This window comes from Vollenhovia emeryi, unplaced genomic scaffold (genome assembly GCF_000949405.1).
Source record: "Vollenhovia emeryi isolate VEMERY1.0 unplaced genomic scaffold, V.emery_V1.0 DF939122.1, whole genome shotgun sequence".
NCBI lineage: Eukaryota > Metazoa > Arthropoda > Insecta > Hymenoptera > Formicidae > Vollenhovia > Vollenhovia emeryi.
The window spans coordinates 3,261,371-3,277,538 of record NW_011967244.1 but is presented as its reverse complement, the minus strand read 5'-3'; the positions used below and the strand labels follow the sequence as shown (position 1 = coordinate 3,277,538).

The 16,168-nt window shown below is 37.5% G+C and overlaps 2 protein-coding genes across 2 annotated transcripts in view; both read left to right on the top strand.

Annotated features, from left to right (window-relative positions):
- Positions 1 to 2,155, top strand: part of LOC105570109 (zinc finger protein 43-like) — a 10,999-nt gene extending 8,844 nt beyond the window's left edge. The window contains exon 6 of the mRNA XM_012027074.1: positions 1,271 to 2,155. Coding sequence (XP_011882464.1) covers positions 1,271 to 1,470 — 200 coding nt within the window. The 3' untranslated portion in view covers positions 1,471 to 2,155. The remainder of the gene's footprint in view (positions 1 to 1,270) is intronic.
- LOC105570108 (zinc finger protein 2-like) lies at positions 1,636 to 14,501 on the top strand. The gene is made up of 5 exons (XM_012027073.1): positions 1,636 to 1,654; positions 2,187 to 2,222; positions 3,262 to 3,462; positions 11,730 to 11,894; positions 14,179 to 14,501. The coding sequence occupies exons 1-5, from the start codon at positions 1,636 to 1,638 to the stop codon at positions 14,499 to 14,501; spliced, it is 744 nt and encodes a 247-aa protein (XP_011882463.1).
- The last annotated feature ends 1,667 nt before the right edge of the window (positions 14,502 to 16,168 follow it).

Genomic DNA, 16,168 nt, shown 5'->3' with positions numbered 1-16,168 from the left:
TCTGCTTCAAATCCTGTCTTAAAACGATCATTAACAATCGGAATCATTACGACCCAATCTTTCTAGTCATTTTTTCTTCCGATTTTTATGATAATCTTGATAAATCTTCTATATTTCTATATCTTTACATTACTGAAAAATATATACTGCTTATTTTATGATATTCTAATAATTTGTTATACAAATTTCTACAAAATGCAAATTTATAAAATTGAAAGTAGAAGAATTTATAATAATTTCGTGGTGATCGTTCACAGATAAACACAATAATGGACATTTCTTTTTAAATAAAATAATGAAACCAAATCCATGCTTTTTTATTTTCTCCCTTTTCAGAATTACAGCAATGAATCGACGAGAAATCAAGAGAAAGAAGATTTTATCTCCTATTTATATCTTATATTTTATAAGTCTGTTTAAATAAAATAATTCTGCAATTTTTGGTTTATTGATGTTTATAGTTCGTTGTTAAGTGAAGTAAAAGAATACCGTTTATATCAAATTTTTAATAGTCTTTTTGTCTTGAAAATTATAAATTAACTAGAGAAAAATCAGGAAATATGATTGTTTTCTATCATACACTTCGCGAATTAAACAATCGGAATTATTGCGACCCAATCTTTGTCTGACCTCAAAAGTTATATTCATATACTACTCCATATGACACAAATCGTCGCAGAACGTCTTGGAAATGTCCTTAGAACGTAAAATGTCTCTGGATTCTCTAGGACATCTCTTTGACGTCTGTGCTCTCTGGGACTTTTTTGGATTGCTGTGGTGTACAGTATACTGTTGTGACAATTTCTTTAATAATAATAACAAATATTTTTACACACATTTTAGGTGTATGTTATACTTATTTGTATGCGGAACATATTCTTTTTATTAAAATTTTTCACATCAAGCGTATCAACTGCGAAACCGCGCTGCAGTGATGTGATTGATGTGAAAATTAAACTAATATATATGTATATATTCTATCACAAAACGATCAGAAACAACTTCAATTTCTGCTTATTAGCAACGGGAATGTTATAAGATGCGCTAATTATTTTCTATTAATTACGATAAAGTTATCGCACGAATCCTATTAATTTGTCAAATTATTTGGCCCCTTTCGGAAAGACTCTTAAATCGCGAAATAATACTGTCGTTTTTATAGCACGCGTTGCTTTTTCGACGCAGAATGTACGAAAGAAATCGACACGGTGGTTTACTATAGAATGCGCTTTAGTATGCACACACGCACTATTTATAATCTGTTTTTCAGGTGGTCCAAGTTCACTGAGCATAATGTTCCCATGCAAACTTTGCGGCAAGATTTACGCCCGAAAGTCTTCAATGTACACCCATCTACGATTATGCGGCAAGGAGCCCAAATTCAGCTGTGTTCTTTGCGGCAGGAGGTTCAAGTACAAACACAGACTGCAGTCGCATCTGACGTCGAATGTACACGCCTTACGGCCGTGATAACACTTTAATTGCAACAGCTTGACTCAGAGACAGAGTGTCCTTTGTACATCGTCATTTGTAAACGTTATTTGTATCGAATTGTGAACGAAACTGTTGACATTAATAAAAATTCAGTTCTATTTCGCTAGTAAACGTCACCTTCTACTAATTGCAAATCCCACAATGCTCAACGCCACGAATTGTGAAAAAGCACCCCCGGCGCAGATCGATCTCGTCATTATCATAAAATAAAGACTCGGCAATTATCTCTTTTCATTCTCTTGTAGCGATTTGGTGAAAATGTACTGCTTAAGTGTGACTATACATCCCCCATCCCCCCCCTCCTCACACTTATATGGAGAGTTAGAGGCGTGCGGAATTAATTTGCACGCGAAGAGAATAATTTTAACAAGATCTCCCTTCCCTTGTAGCGCTTCAGTATGAATTTTGGAATGCATTAGACGGATCAAGTGTAAGTTTGCAGCAACGAGAGCTTTAACGAAATATTCGATTAAAGAATGAGCGTCCATGATACGTGTGCGACTTTCTCGGCTTAATGCGCTTTTATTCACAGAAAAACTCGAGTTGTAACAGACGTGATCGTAACACGTGGTCATGCTAATATCGTTCAGAGCAAACGCGACGTTTGGCCAGGGGGAGGGAAGAGCGATTTGGTAGCGCAAAAGACAGCATTTTCGGTACTAAATACTACGACAATTTTTTCTGTTTTTCAGTCTACTTGCGGAAGACATGGATCTGCTACCAGTGTGGTAAGCGCTACCTGTGGCGCGGCTCCCTAAAGAACCACATACGGGTCGAATGCGGCAAAGAGCCGGCCTTCAAGTGTCCCGTCTGCGGCAGGAAGTTCAAGCACAAGCATCGCTGGCAGTCGCACGCGAAATGCATGCACAGCATTAAATTGTAACGTGAGAGACGTTTCGCAAGGATATGTGTACAGTTGTTTAACGATTGGATCGTACGCGTGTAAATACTTGGATTTAAGTTCGAGACGGGTTTGTGCGAAAAAGCGATATTTTTCAGCGCCAAGGAAGAAACGTAGAACTGTATCGGCAAACCTTGATAAATTCTTTATGACACTTAGTGATTAAGAAAGAGGGCAGCTTTAAACGAATCTATTTTCGAATAACAAAGTCAACGAGTCTTGCAATTGCCGATAAATTTTGCAAGTAAATTAATTACGTATTTAGCATTTAGGCTTATGTGTAGATCAGTATTTGGATTTACAGAATCGATAAAGTATTTTTTTGATTTCGAACCTGTATGTAATTTGTTAATCTCCTGACGCACATTCCCTAAGTTCCAAATAAAAAGTATTTCGTCACGATCTTTGTTGCGAAATCCTGAACTTTAATACGGAGCAAATGGGCGAAATTAAATTCTAAATTATCAGACTTGTTCGCTCGCGGAGAAAATCTAATTTTAATTTCCAGCGAGCACTAGCCAAAGCACGGCTGTACTTGCTGATAAAATCACGGTATCTTTCTCACTTTTGTACTTCCAATCATTTCTTTTCCCCGATTCTCCCGACTCCTCCAGTTTCGACTTTGACCGAGATCCTTTTTACTCGTCAATCCTCAATGAAGCAATTCATTATAGAATGAATTCAAATAACTTAACTGATTTATCATATAGTGTGTATAGACAGTATAAAGATTTTTTTTATTAAATTCAAATCTGTGTTGTTTTTCCCTCACCCGAAGAAACCGTACATATCGATAATTTCTCGAAACGAATATGATCTGCCGATTTATGTACAATGCGTCCACTCATACCAACATTTATGTGCAGGGCTCAAGGTTAGCGAGGTATGGAGCATATCTTCCTATGAGTTTAAAGATCTGGACGACAGTTCAAACGGGAGCAGTTCAGTGACAACGGACATGTATTCGCCGGAAACGTCAGATTCAAATGAGCGAAAGCTTAAATGTGAAATATGTGGCAACGAATACGCGTGGCTGAGCAGCTTACGTCGTCACCAATTGCAATGCGGTAACAAGGAAGCACAATTCAAGTGTGTTTTTTGCAAAAGGGAATTTTACAGGCAGGACAAATTTAAGCAACATCTATTTCAATATCACTCAATTTCCAAGTCCTATCGGCCTGAGAAAATAACGAACTTTTGTAATGCGAAAAAATAATAAAGTTGTAAGCCGATAGATAAGCTTAAGATTGATGTACACGCGAATGAAAATTTCACGGGTCGACCGTAGTTTCTTAAAGCCGTGTGTTTACGGTAGGTGATATGCGCACTCTCTCAAAGTGACAGCGTCGAACTTGACACGACACAGTCGATTATAATTCGCGTGTACATATAGTTCAATGTAATTCGTAAGAGATAAAGCTTTGCGAGAATCGGTATATTTTTTTACCAGAACGACAGAAAGAGAGTTATACGGTAATATAATTGCATATTGAACCGTATTTATATCGTATTTTTAGCAGACTTTATTTTAAGAGGCAAAAGACAGATTAAATATATGTATGAGATGTGTACAAATTTTACAACCATATGCAACACACACTTTGCACTCTATGTTAAATTCGACGGCCGACGTAAACCAATATTTGGGGTTTATTGATAAATATTTTTTATTTCGAATTTGTCTTATGTACTGATCTCGCATAATTTGCATGTTTTAAAATTTTAGTTAAATAGTAAAGAACTCGCGACGACTGTGTTTCATATTGATACTTTTTTTTTATCGTTAAGTATGTTTTTTTTTTTTACCAAGACCCACGCAGTTCTGCATGGTTCTGCTGAAAGCCGTAATTCAGTTTTGTCACGTTATTTGTAACGATGATATTTATAATAAAGTTCTGTTTAATTTCTTTTGAGATTGTTTTGTACGTACGATATAATTTATAGCGCAATTTTTCTCTATAGAATATTCTCTTTCCTATACACGCGCAAATCTCTTGTACATGCGACACGTTACTCAACGCAGGATCTCCAGTATCAAAGTATTGGATATTTATATCACATATTAGAGAGGAAAGAATCCAATTGAACAATTTTTTCGAAAGCAACGTGTAAAGACAGTGATTGTTTACTACAATTAATTAAGATTAGCGATACCAAGGCGCGTATAAATCACGCGCTTTCGATGTTGCGAGCGAGAAACGCGAGTCGGGAGAACAGCTTAACGATCACCGGTTTTTCTTTTCAGCGTACGGACATCGGAAAACTAACCGAAGAGACCCGAGAGCCTGGTCTTGCTACCGATGCGGTAAACAGTACATGTGGCGGGACTCGTTGAAGAAACACCAGCGGGTCGAGTGCGGAAAAGATCCCACCTTCGAGTGTCCGATCTGCGGAAGGAGATTCAAGCACAAGCACCGCTGGCAGTCGCACGCCAGACTGATTCATTATATTAACGTATAACCGAGCTACGAGCTGATCAATCAATTGTGAAGCGATCGACACGCGTTATCAAAGAATCATGTTCCTAATCTCTTTCTCGTTTCCGCGCTAACCCGAGAATGCGCCCGACAATTGCATTCTTTGAAACAATCGCGCGCTAAGATCATCATCCGATTCCCTTTATGTTATGATAATTATTTTTCGGAAATTTTTCGTCGGTCATTACAAAAATATACAAAATATTTTTATCGTAAAATACATCCGGGGGGGGGGGGTATTTTGAAACATCGTTTAATGACTTATTTTGGAGATTAATTAAGAAATGAATTAAGAATCAAAGGTGGACTTCGACTTAATAGAACGATCAAAGTACGTCGGCGATATCGCGTAGAGTTTGTGCGACGTTTCAGACTCGTATTTAATACGTATTATTTATAATTTTTAGTTTGTTGCACAAACTTTGCTGATTTATTATTAGTTATATTAATTTCCACTTTAAGTGATATACGACCGATTGATCAGTAATAAAATTTAGATCGTTACGTGTTAATTATTTAGTATTACGTTTTGCAGGAAGAAAACTTCTTTTTATAAGGTATAAATATTTTCTTTAATAAATTCAATATAGGTGTAATATAGAATTGTTTCCCTCCCGTCTCTTCAATTATCTAAATTTTGTCCTTCGAATTGCAGATAGTCGAAGGTAATGAAGCATTTCGTACACGGCCATTTTCTTAATGTTCTATTGAAATTATTGGTAAGTGCGGATGGATGGGCTACGAAAGATTAGAATTAAAAATTATAAGAAAACGTACACTGATTATTTTCTTTTTCAAAAAATAAATTGGAATACGTCATATGATCCTGGCATATCTTGCAATATATGCGCGTTTTACAAATCTATGAATATCGCTCTCTTATTTCATATTACACAATGTTTAATATTGAAAAGAGAAAAGCAATCGCAGACTTTCAATTCTAATAAAGCAATACTCAGAAGGGAAAGGAAGTAAAATAATCTATAGTTTAACGAGTTCTTCTCCCTATCACGCTCTCTAGATAGAATGTATTTGTATCGTTCATTGATAATACACTATTTTCTTTCCATTTTCTCATCGGTCTGTTCTTGCTGTTCTCTTTCCTTTCTCCCTTCTCTGTTTTCGCTTTTCTACTCTCTCTCTCGCATCGTTGTCCACGAAATGTGAACATTATGAGGAAAATAAGATTGCGCAATTTTTCTATTCCAAAGTTATTTTCCGGCAGTTTGCATCTATTTTACTTTCATCCCTTTTCTTTTAACTTTTCTATTGCCGAAGATTATTCGCGGGTTCGTGCATTTTTATGCATGCGATTTAACGAACGGTCTCTACGCTAATCTGTTGTAGCCCATCCATCTCGAAGCGACAGACGGATAATATTTATCTGCCGTTGCATTCGCAATTTGAACGCGTCTCACGCACGCCCAATGTATCCGGCGTGTAGACGAGTTCTCGCAGTCGAAAGAAAGTACAATTTCTCACTCACCAAACGGCCAGCAGCGGAGTTGTAGCTACGTCCATCTGTAAAACACGAATGCAAGCCTCGTGTTATAAGCAACATTTCCAGAGTTCGATATTCCGAAAAGTAATTTCGGTCGCACGAAAAAAAAACAAAAGAAAACAACAAATAACAGCTTACTCACCCTACGGTTGCTCCGCTGGCGCCCGATGCCTCCCCCAGGGCCTGCTCCTCCTCTCAGATTCTGCACTCACTCGCGAGAACACACGCGCGCTTCGTCGCGACGCGCACTATAATTTCGGAAACGACACTCCCGTTAAACTCCACCCCAGCGAGTCGATTCCCCAGTGAGAAATGATTCGTCGAGTCGACGTCAATTCGACGTCGTCTCGGCGTCGATCGACGAATCATTTCTCACCGGGTCGACGAGCCGTCTCACCCCCGGGGTGATCGCGCGCGAAGACGTAACCCCGAGAAAAGAAGGCATCCAGCCGCGCCGTACCGCTCCCTCGTCCATCGAGAGTAGAATACAGCCCGCTCGGACTCGCCGGTCCCGAAAGCTTCGCCCAAGTTTCGTCCCGACACCGCGCGACGCGATCGAGTAGTCGAGCCGGCGCGCCTAAAGGCCACTCTACAATTGCGTAAACGTGGTTGTTAGCGGTTGTACAGCGTTGTAAAACACAGTTTTAAACTAGCATCTCCGATTGTAAAGCCTGCTATAAAAGATGGCTGAACTTCATCTTTCACGACTACAACGACGTAGGACGGAAAAATTAACCAATCATTCACTTCCATTATGACGTATCTCACTCTATTGTATAATTACTTTAATATACACAACACTTACTGCTACTTCTACTCCTACAACCCTACAACTGCGTTTACGCAGTTGTAGAATGGCCTTAACTCCCGCTGGCGTTACGTTTGTCGCACGACAGCACGCCGTCGCCTCGGTTGTCCAACGCAGCTAACAATATTGCACGCGCGACTCACTTGGAATCCGCGCCGAATCCCCGCGAAGTGTCCAGTCCGCTTGAAAATCGCGTGCGAGCTCCCGGGGCGATCTCGCCGGCCGGCTCGGCGGGGCCAACGTGACGCGCGGGGCGCGCAGGGTGGAAAAACGCGGGAAACGCGGAAGCGCCGTTGGCGACACTGACCGCGGAGACTTCGTCGTTCGGTTTACGTCCGCTTTTGCCAATGTACGTCGACTTCGGCCCGATCGCGTTGTCCCTCTTCCGATTCCTCGGGAGCAGAGCGGCCCTCGACACCTCGAAGCGTCTCTCTTCAACGAAGGAGGGAAGAAACGCGAGCTTCGACGTGTAATTTCAAGCGCACCGCAGCCCCCGCCGGCCAACGGTCGCGGCGCGTCGCGGTCGTTTCCTTCGTTCGCCAATCGCTAAATTACTCGCGAGAGACAACGCGCATCGCCCTGTTGAAAGCTCCCTCTCGCCCTGCGGCCTGAGTCGCGGGACACTTGTTCGGGCGCGATTCGAATCCGCGCGAACGATAAAAGAAGATCAAGACCCCCTCGCGAAACGAGACGGGCGGAGGACGAGTCCGCGTAGCGCGCCGCTGCGATTCTCGTCTCTGGATAAATCATGCGAAATACCTCGTAAAGGGTCGATGCGTTTATCGGGCGTGAGACTCGGTCAATTATGCGGAACGCTAGATGCCAGTTAACGGGGACCGATCGCGTCTCGTGCGACGGCAATTTGAGGAATCGCGGAGCGACTCGCGACTGCTGCCTCGCCGCTCGGCCGCCGCCGTGCGAATGTTCGAGTGTGTTCGGGCGCGGCGTAGGACAATGAGATAGAGCGGTGACCTTCGTGGTAAACACGCCGGCGGCTCGTAGTCCCGACGCGTATTTTCCAATATTTGAAACGTTACGAAGCGCATTCATGCGTGAAGCTCGCGCGCGATAATCCCCGATGATGAATTTCAACGATTGCGTCTCGGACGGCGGGAATTTCAAAAATCGCAGAACCCCTCGGCTTCCCCCCTCGTGCGAATGTTAGCGCGCGGCGTAGGACAACGTCTCGGCGCGTAACGCCCGCGTCTTTCGCGTACCTCCGGATACGTTTCGCGCGTAAAGCTCGCGCACGATAATCCTCGGCGATGAATTAAGACGGCGGGAATTTTAGAAAACGTAGAGCGACTCGCGCCACTGCCTCGAATCGCCGCTCGGCCGCCACCAACTCGTATATAGTCTCGACGCGTATTTCCGAATATGTTTCACGCGTTATGAAGCGTACCCGTGCGTAAAGTTCGCGCGCGATAATCCCCGATGATGAATTTCAACGATTGCGTCTCGGACGGCGGGAATTTCAAAAATCGTAGAACCCCTCGGCTTCCCCCCTCGTGCGAATGTTAGCGCGCGGCGCCCGCGTTTTTCGCGTACCTCCGGATACGTTTCGCGCGTCACCAAGCGTAATTCGCGCGCGTAAAGCTCGCGCACGATAATCCTCGGCGATGAATTAGAACGACGGGAATTTTAGAAAACGTAGAGCGACTCGCGTCACTGCCTCGAATCGCCGCTCGGCCGCCGCCGGCTCGTAGTCTCGACGCGTATTTCCGAATATGTTTCACGCATTATGAAGCGTACCCGTGCGTAAAGTTCGCGCGCGATAATCCCCGATGATGAATTTCAACGATTGCGTCTCGGACGACGGGGAATTTTAGAAAACGTAGAGCGACTCGCGTTGCTGCCGCACCGCTCGGCCGCCGCCGTGCGAATGATAGAGCGCGGCCTAGGAGAATGAAAAAGCGCGGTGACCTTCGTGTAAACACGTCGGCAGTTCGTTGGTCTCGGCGCGTATAACAACACGTCATAAAGTGTATTCATGCGTGAAATTCGCACGATAATCCTCCTCGGTAACGAATTTGAAGTCGCACATTAATTCTAAGATGTATTAAATCTAAATTTCGAAAGTGACACCTTTCTTCGATCGCGATAAGAGTAAATTAGAGAGACGCGTTAAATTAAATATTAAATCCGATCAATTGCGATGGACTAATGTCATTGAGAATCGATCGCGCACGATACGTTAATTAAAATTCTCGCTCATCGTGATCGGGGAAAAAGTATTACTCCTTTCAAAGATTTAATATGCAATACGTCTTTCTAATTTACTCTCGTCGCGATCGAAGGAAGGCGTTAGTTTTTAAATTTAGATTTAATGTCCCCAGTAGCACAGTGCATTGGCTAAACATCGGTCCAATATTGGTTATATTGAAAATGCATTGGCAAATATTTCCCAACGTAAAGCCACTGTTGCCCACGGAATAAATGCAAATATTGCACAATAATAATTATATAACGTTAGATTTGTGTAGAAAATGCATTGGCCAATGTTTAGCAATCCCGGGAAAAAATGGAAAAAATCTCCTCATATATGTTTCAATCATGTAATATCTAATTATATCTCATAATCCAACTTTAAAAAAATCATCAGATTCTCGGAGACTTGACACTTTTCTTGAATGTTCGACTATTGAGATCTAACTAAATCTAATTTAATTAAATGTCCTAAGAGAACATAATCGAATCTCAATAGATAATGACATTAAATATTCAATAAAAAATCTCTGAAGATCTAATGATTTTAGAATTGGATATAATTAGATATTACATGACTGAGACATATATGTATAATGAGATTTTTCCATTTTTTCCCCGGACACATACAATATGAATATCGGTCTAATATTGATACGCAATATTAGACCAATATTTCTAAATAGATATATTGGCTAATAAGAGAAGAGTCCGTCTTACAATATTGGACCAATGTTGGAAATTTTAGATTTACGTATTGCGCCAATATATTGTGCTACTATAGGGATTTGATTTAATCTCTTGACAAGTATCTTTTGAAGCAATCGATCGTGCGAATTTATTATCAAAAAGGATTATCATGCGAACAGATTTTAATCGGTTGTCAAAAGATACTGTGACTTTAATATTGTTTAATTTGGACTCTTCTAATTGATCTCCAAAATAATCAAAGTATTATCTCGGTGACTGAATATATGCTTTATTTATTTGATAAGATTGTAATTAATAAATAACGAACAACGCGCAGCGCTTTTTTGTATCTTTTATATAATCGTACCTACGTTTCGTCGTTACTAATCTTACTGTCATTATTTAAATCGGAATATTCTCTCGTAAATACGAAATTCAGTCTAAAACGTCGAATTATAAAATCTCGATATTATCGAAAATGTAATTGCAAATAACATTCACAGTTTTCTGTCACAGCTTATATGAGTGAAATCATAAAGAGCGGAAGTGCATTTGAGCGGTGCGAAACGGTGTGAATGAAATAAAATATTTCAAAAATATCTCACGTATGCAAAGATTTGTTTCCTTTATATATTTTATTTCTGGTATCGCGGTAGTATCTGTTCAACGATTATATACACGTGGATATGCATTGTGACATTTATTTGAAAAAACTGTCCTTTCTCTTAAGCTCCATTTCAAGTGACTTATCATTTATGAGAGAATTAAAGATAGGATTCTATTTATAATCTTATCTTTTTATAAAAAAATTTTTTTTTAAAGAATATACATATAATATTAATACACAGATACATAAAAAGACAGAGCATATTACAAATTACAAACCAGATTCTGCCCTGAAATAATGTGAATTATCTAGTATTGTTTAAAATAAACTTTATTTATATGATGTATTGTATTTCAGCATTCTGTAAATAGAAAATACATTTTGAGAATTACTTTGAGAACAGAAATATCTAAAATTATTGTGGTTCTATTGGGAGTATTGTCTCTTGTTTTTTTGTTGCGTTCTTCTTCCAGTCATAATGATAAGTGTATATCCCTCATAAACTACGTTTGATATTACGGTAAATAAATATTTATAAACAATTTGCATAATCTGGACAGTCATACACGCAGCATATTATCCAAAACCACGTCATTTAAAATATAAACATGTTTTAATTACAACGTTTATTAATATTATTGAAATATTATTCGCGAAAAAGACAATCGTTTGTACGAAAAAAGATTTCATTTGTGCAGAATCAGATATATTTTATCACTAGTGCAACTCATACGTATATAAATATCGGCATTATTGTGTGGATACTAACATTATTAAATGTTTATATCCATACAATAATGTGCCGAATATGTTGTCAGTAAATTAAAGTTATAATAAATATCTGTTACATTTTTCTCCCAAAAAAATGCTTCGAGCAAATCAACTTACGTATATTTTACTTCTGCAGTGGAGTTAAAAGACTTAAGCGCTTTTCCGTTTATCTGCTCTCCGTGCGACAGCCAGTTAGCCACAAAACAATCATAAATGTTCCTCATTTGCTATAACCGATGATTTAATCTCCTACGCTTTTCTGTTTTACTTTTTAGTCCCGAGACTGATCGTGAAGGACATAGAGCAACTGACATATACGAAGAAGCCAGTGATTTACAAGTGCCCGAGATGCAGCAAGAGTTATCAGTTGGAAACGTCCTTACGAAGACACCAGAGGTTGGAGTGCGGCGTCGAGCCTAAGCACGAGTGCCTGTTATGTGGCAAGAAATTCACGTATAAATTCATGTTAACTCACCACTCGGGGCCCTGCAGGAAAAGATCAGCTTTGTTTTAGATGAGCCGACAGCGATTCTCGATACGACGGCTGCGTTATAATTCACGAAGAGCGTGAAGTATTTCTTCTTTCTATCTATAAGAAAGATAATTAATATTAGTCCAGACAGAATTGTATTAATTGATCTTGAGTTTATTTTTTTTCTGGATTATTATGTCGTAAAGGAAAGTGAATTCTCTCTCGGGATTATGATGTGATAAGTTAATTTTTCTTCTAGATGTCGTTTTATAAATTAACGTTAGTGCTGATCGACCAGAGTAATTTTGACGTAAAACTGCATTATGATTTAGTAAAAATTCTAATGAAATTCGAAATAATTTCATGTCGTTAAATCACGTTTAAACGACGATTGAGAGCGAAAAAGACTTTATTTTAAAATCAAAGAATAAGAGAAGGGACTCAGAACCTGAACAAGGTTGTAGTGTCCGATAAAATTACTTTAGCCTCAGTATAACGAAGAAATAAATACAATTTAATACATATATGGTATTGATTCGCGAATTAGAAATATACAGAGATTACGCAGTCAGTAGTGTAACATTACAATAAATTAAGAGACGGTAGTACAAAAAACTCGGCGCAAGTGAATATAACGTGATGAGTCAGAAAGTAAAAAATTGGAGCCGCGTTGGACTGTGTGGATGACGTTACGGTAATGTGTAATTTGTGTAATGTGTAATGTACGGTAGTTTATTTTAAAACTAATATTTTTCATAATCTGAATTTTTCGAAATTTTACTATTAAGATCGTAATGGTGGCAGTTTGCTACCATTCGGTATGTAATATCAAAACTGACACAATAAAGTATGATGTAATTGAAAGCATTACTTACATATTTCTAAAAGAATCCCAATCTTATTTTCATTCATATTGTTAAAGAGTACTATTTCTTACTATTGTACAGAAAGTAACTATAAGTTGTGCTACGGTTATTGTATCAAGATATGATGTATCTGATTCATTTAATCATCTTATTTTTAACAGATATTTAGAATTTTTAGTATAATAAGTTTTGTTTGCTAAGTATGATAAATCGTTATCGTATATTTCTATAGACGCTTATATATATTTATATATCTGATAAAGTGTATTAGATTTTTATTTATTAGGATACCAAGAAACAAATAATAAACGTTTGCTGTTTAAAGTGGATTTTCTTTTTAATTAGATGTATGTAATTATTTGAGAATCTAAGACTTTAAGAGAATAAATATATGTAGTTCCATTATATGTGACATCTTTATACGTAAAAGTAATATGCAAGCACTGTTTTTAAACAATAAACTATTAAAGAAAAAATAGTAACATTATCATTTCTTGTTGTATGAAAATTAAAACTGAATTTACAATACCAAACCAAGTGTACATTTGGATTAATAAATTAACCAAAAATCTATTTATTGATGATGTAATAAATTCATGTAAATTACGTTTGCTCAATTATTTCCGCCCTTGACACGCCTACTTTTAATATCTAAAAATTTGTATTACTAGTAATGATTTCTACTTTGCATAAAAATCCGCAACAGCATGTCTTCTTTTTTTTTACCTCTTCACCTTATTTTTCTTTCCGCTATTTTTTCGTAATTTATTTTCTCTGCATCATCGCACTTTTATCAATGACATTCCTTTACAACTTTTTTGACTTTTCGGTCGGAAATGGAAGTCCTAACTGCACGAACTTAATTACTGCAATACTTACCAGACACTAGCAATAATGGATGAAGTGATGAAAAGTTCCTGATGCATTAATCGTTCATTAGATACTCACGATAAATTAATTACCAATAATAATCCGTAATTTTAATTTTTCACGTTTTACACATTTCTTTCATCTTTTCAATAGTTACACTTCAATCTTCTTATCTCTCTATTTCCTTTTTTGGATTTCTCAATTACAAAGCAGTAATTTCGCAATTTTCGTATATATGGCTTACTCTCCGCAAATTGTATCCTCTCGGATTACTTTCACAGTTTTGGAAATAATTTTTTTGTCAGGCTGCAGAGAGACATAGGCAACCGAGACTGTATAATCCTTGTATCTTTAATTGACTTCACATTCCATTCATTAAAAATGAAAGGAATCGTAGTTTGGTTAATCCGTCCATATTTTTAGCTTTGTTCGATTTCTATTTCGGGTTCAAAGGAGCATTGCCATTACGACGTAATGTGAAACAAATTGTCTAACCACATTGTCCTCTCGTTGCAGGTCTTCTGGCGCAGATGCTAATGCAGGACAACAGCGAATGGAGTCATCGTGGAGCGAGTGGATCGACGTACAAGATGGATTCGCTCAGAGGTGAACGAAAGAAGAGTACGGGCGATTCCAAGTACGAGTGTAACAGATGCGGAAAATCGTACAAGGCCATGACATCTTTGAGTCGACACAAGCGGCTTGAGTGTGGTGTCGTACCTTGTGAGGTATGTCCCATATGCGGCCGCAGATTCAAGCACAGATTCGTTCTGAACGCCCACATTGTCGGTTGCGAGAGGAGAATGAATCAAACGATACAGAAGAAGGACGATGATTAAGGGCCGCGTTAATCAGCGACGAGAAAAAATGAGAGCGATCGATTACAAGCGGAGGTCATTATCAATAAATTATACGAAACAAACTATGAAACCAGTTGAAATATTTTTAGTCGATGCGACGTACTTTCGAGATATTTGTGATTAAAAATGCAAGCAATTTTATGTACAATAGATACTTATTTGCAAACGATGTAAGATGAACGTTTGTCTCGAGATAAATTGTAAATGTTATCTGAACTAAGAAGAGCAAAATGATAATTTTAACAGATATGAGTTTAGATTCCAGAAGCTGACTTGGATGAAAATGTGTAAAGCAGTGATCTTCGAATTTTTACAAACGCTTCGGTATTCTTACTTCTGCACGGGAAAATATCTTTCGTTTATTCTTGTTTATTTCATAATCTTTTCATCTCAAGTTCTCTGCTAATGGATATTATAATTAAGAATAAATGTACGGATTTACACGCGTGAATTCGTACACTTGAACTGAGAAAAGAAATGTTGATATCATTGAATGTGTTTAGTTAGCACCCAGCATTTCTTCAAATCGAATATAATTTTTTATCAAATATAATTTATTGAAAAATATACCGATACATATATTTTAATAATCAAGTTTGCTTAAGTCATTGATCGTAGCATTTAGTAGATAATGAGTCAAGAAATATGTTCTTAACACTTTTTTTCTCAGTGTAAGATAAATAATTGTTTTGCGAGAAACATTTGTTACATGTACATTTCGGTACATATTTATGAAGAAGGCGTTACAGCCATAATGTATTTAATCTTTTCTTATTTGTGCAGTTTAGTCATATATATAAAAGTAGTCATATACAATATAATACATAGTCAACTGTTAATCCAAGCCAAACGAATATTGTTATTTTGACACAGACGATATCGTCCATGCTTTTTACTCCGCGAACGAATAAATGTTGCAAATATATACTTCCTATTTTTTATTATGCAATAAAATTATATGTAACAACTCGATACATTAACATTTAATCTGTACGTATCATACATATTGAGAATATACGATTGTTAAAATATATTCATTTATTTTCAATTCATTACGACCATTTTTTGTGATTCGCGAGTATAACAGTTTTGCTTGATTAACATAAAATTTTTAATTAAAAACGCCGTCAAGTAACAACCTTACTTGTTCTTTTAAATTAAACAAACGTTGCGTACCTCTGTTTCCTACTGTGTATTCTAATTCGTAATCTAATCTAATTTAATTTGTCTTCGTAAACTTTATTTTGATCACAGAGAATATAATCTCGGTTTACACAATCCGAAAGCTTTATTGTTTATATTTTATACGTTTTTGTAGACCATAATCTAAGTGTGAAACAAAATTATTATATATATTTTCCTTTTTTATTTTAATTAATTGTATAATAATAAATAAACACTTATTGGAAAACGAAAGTTGATAAACTTTTCTTTCTAAAACGAAATTAATTTAATGATAATTAATCGGTACCTTTATTTTACAACTTCCATCAACATAACTTGTTAAAAATATAGGTAATATTATTACTATTTAAAGTAGAAAATTATCCTTTTATGTAAATATTCGTTATATAATTTTTAATATTATGTGTGTTGCATATAATTTTTATGAATAATTTTAATTCACTTGTCGCACTGTAACAATG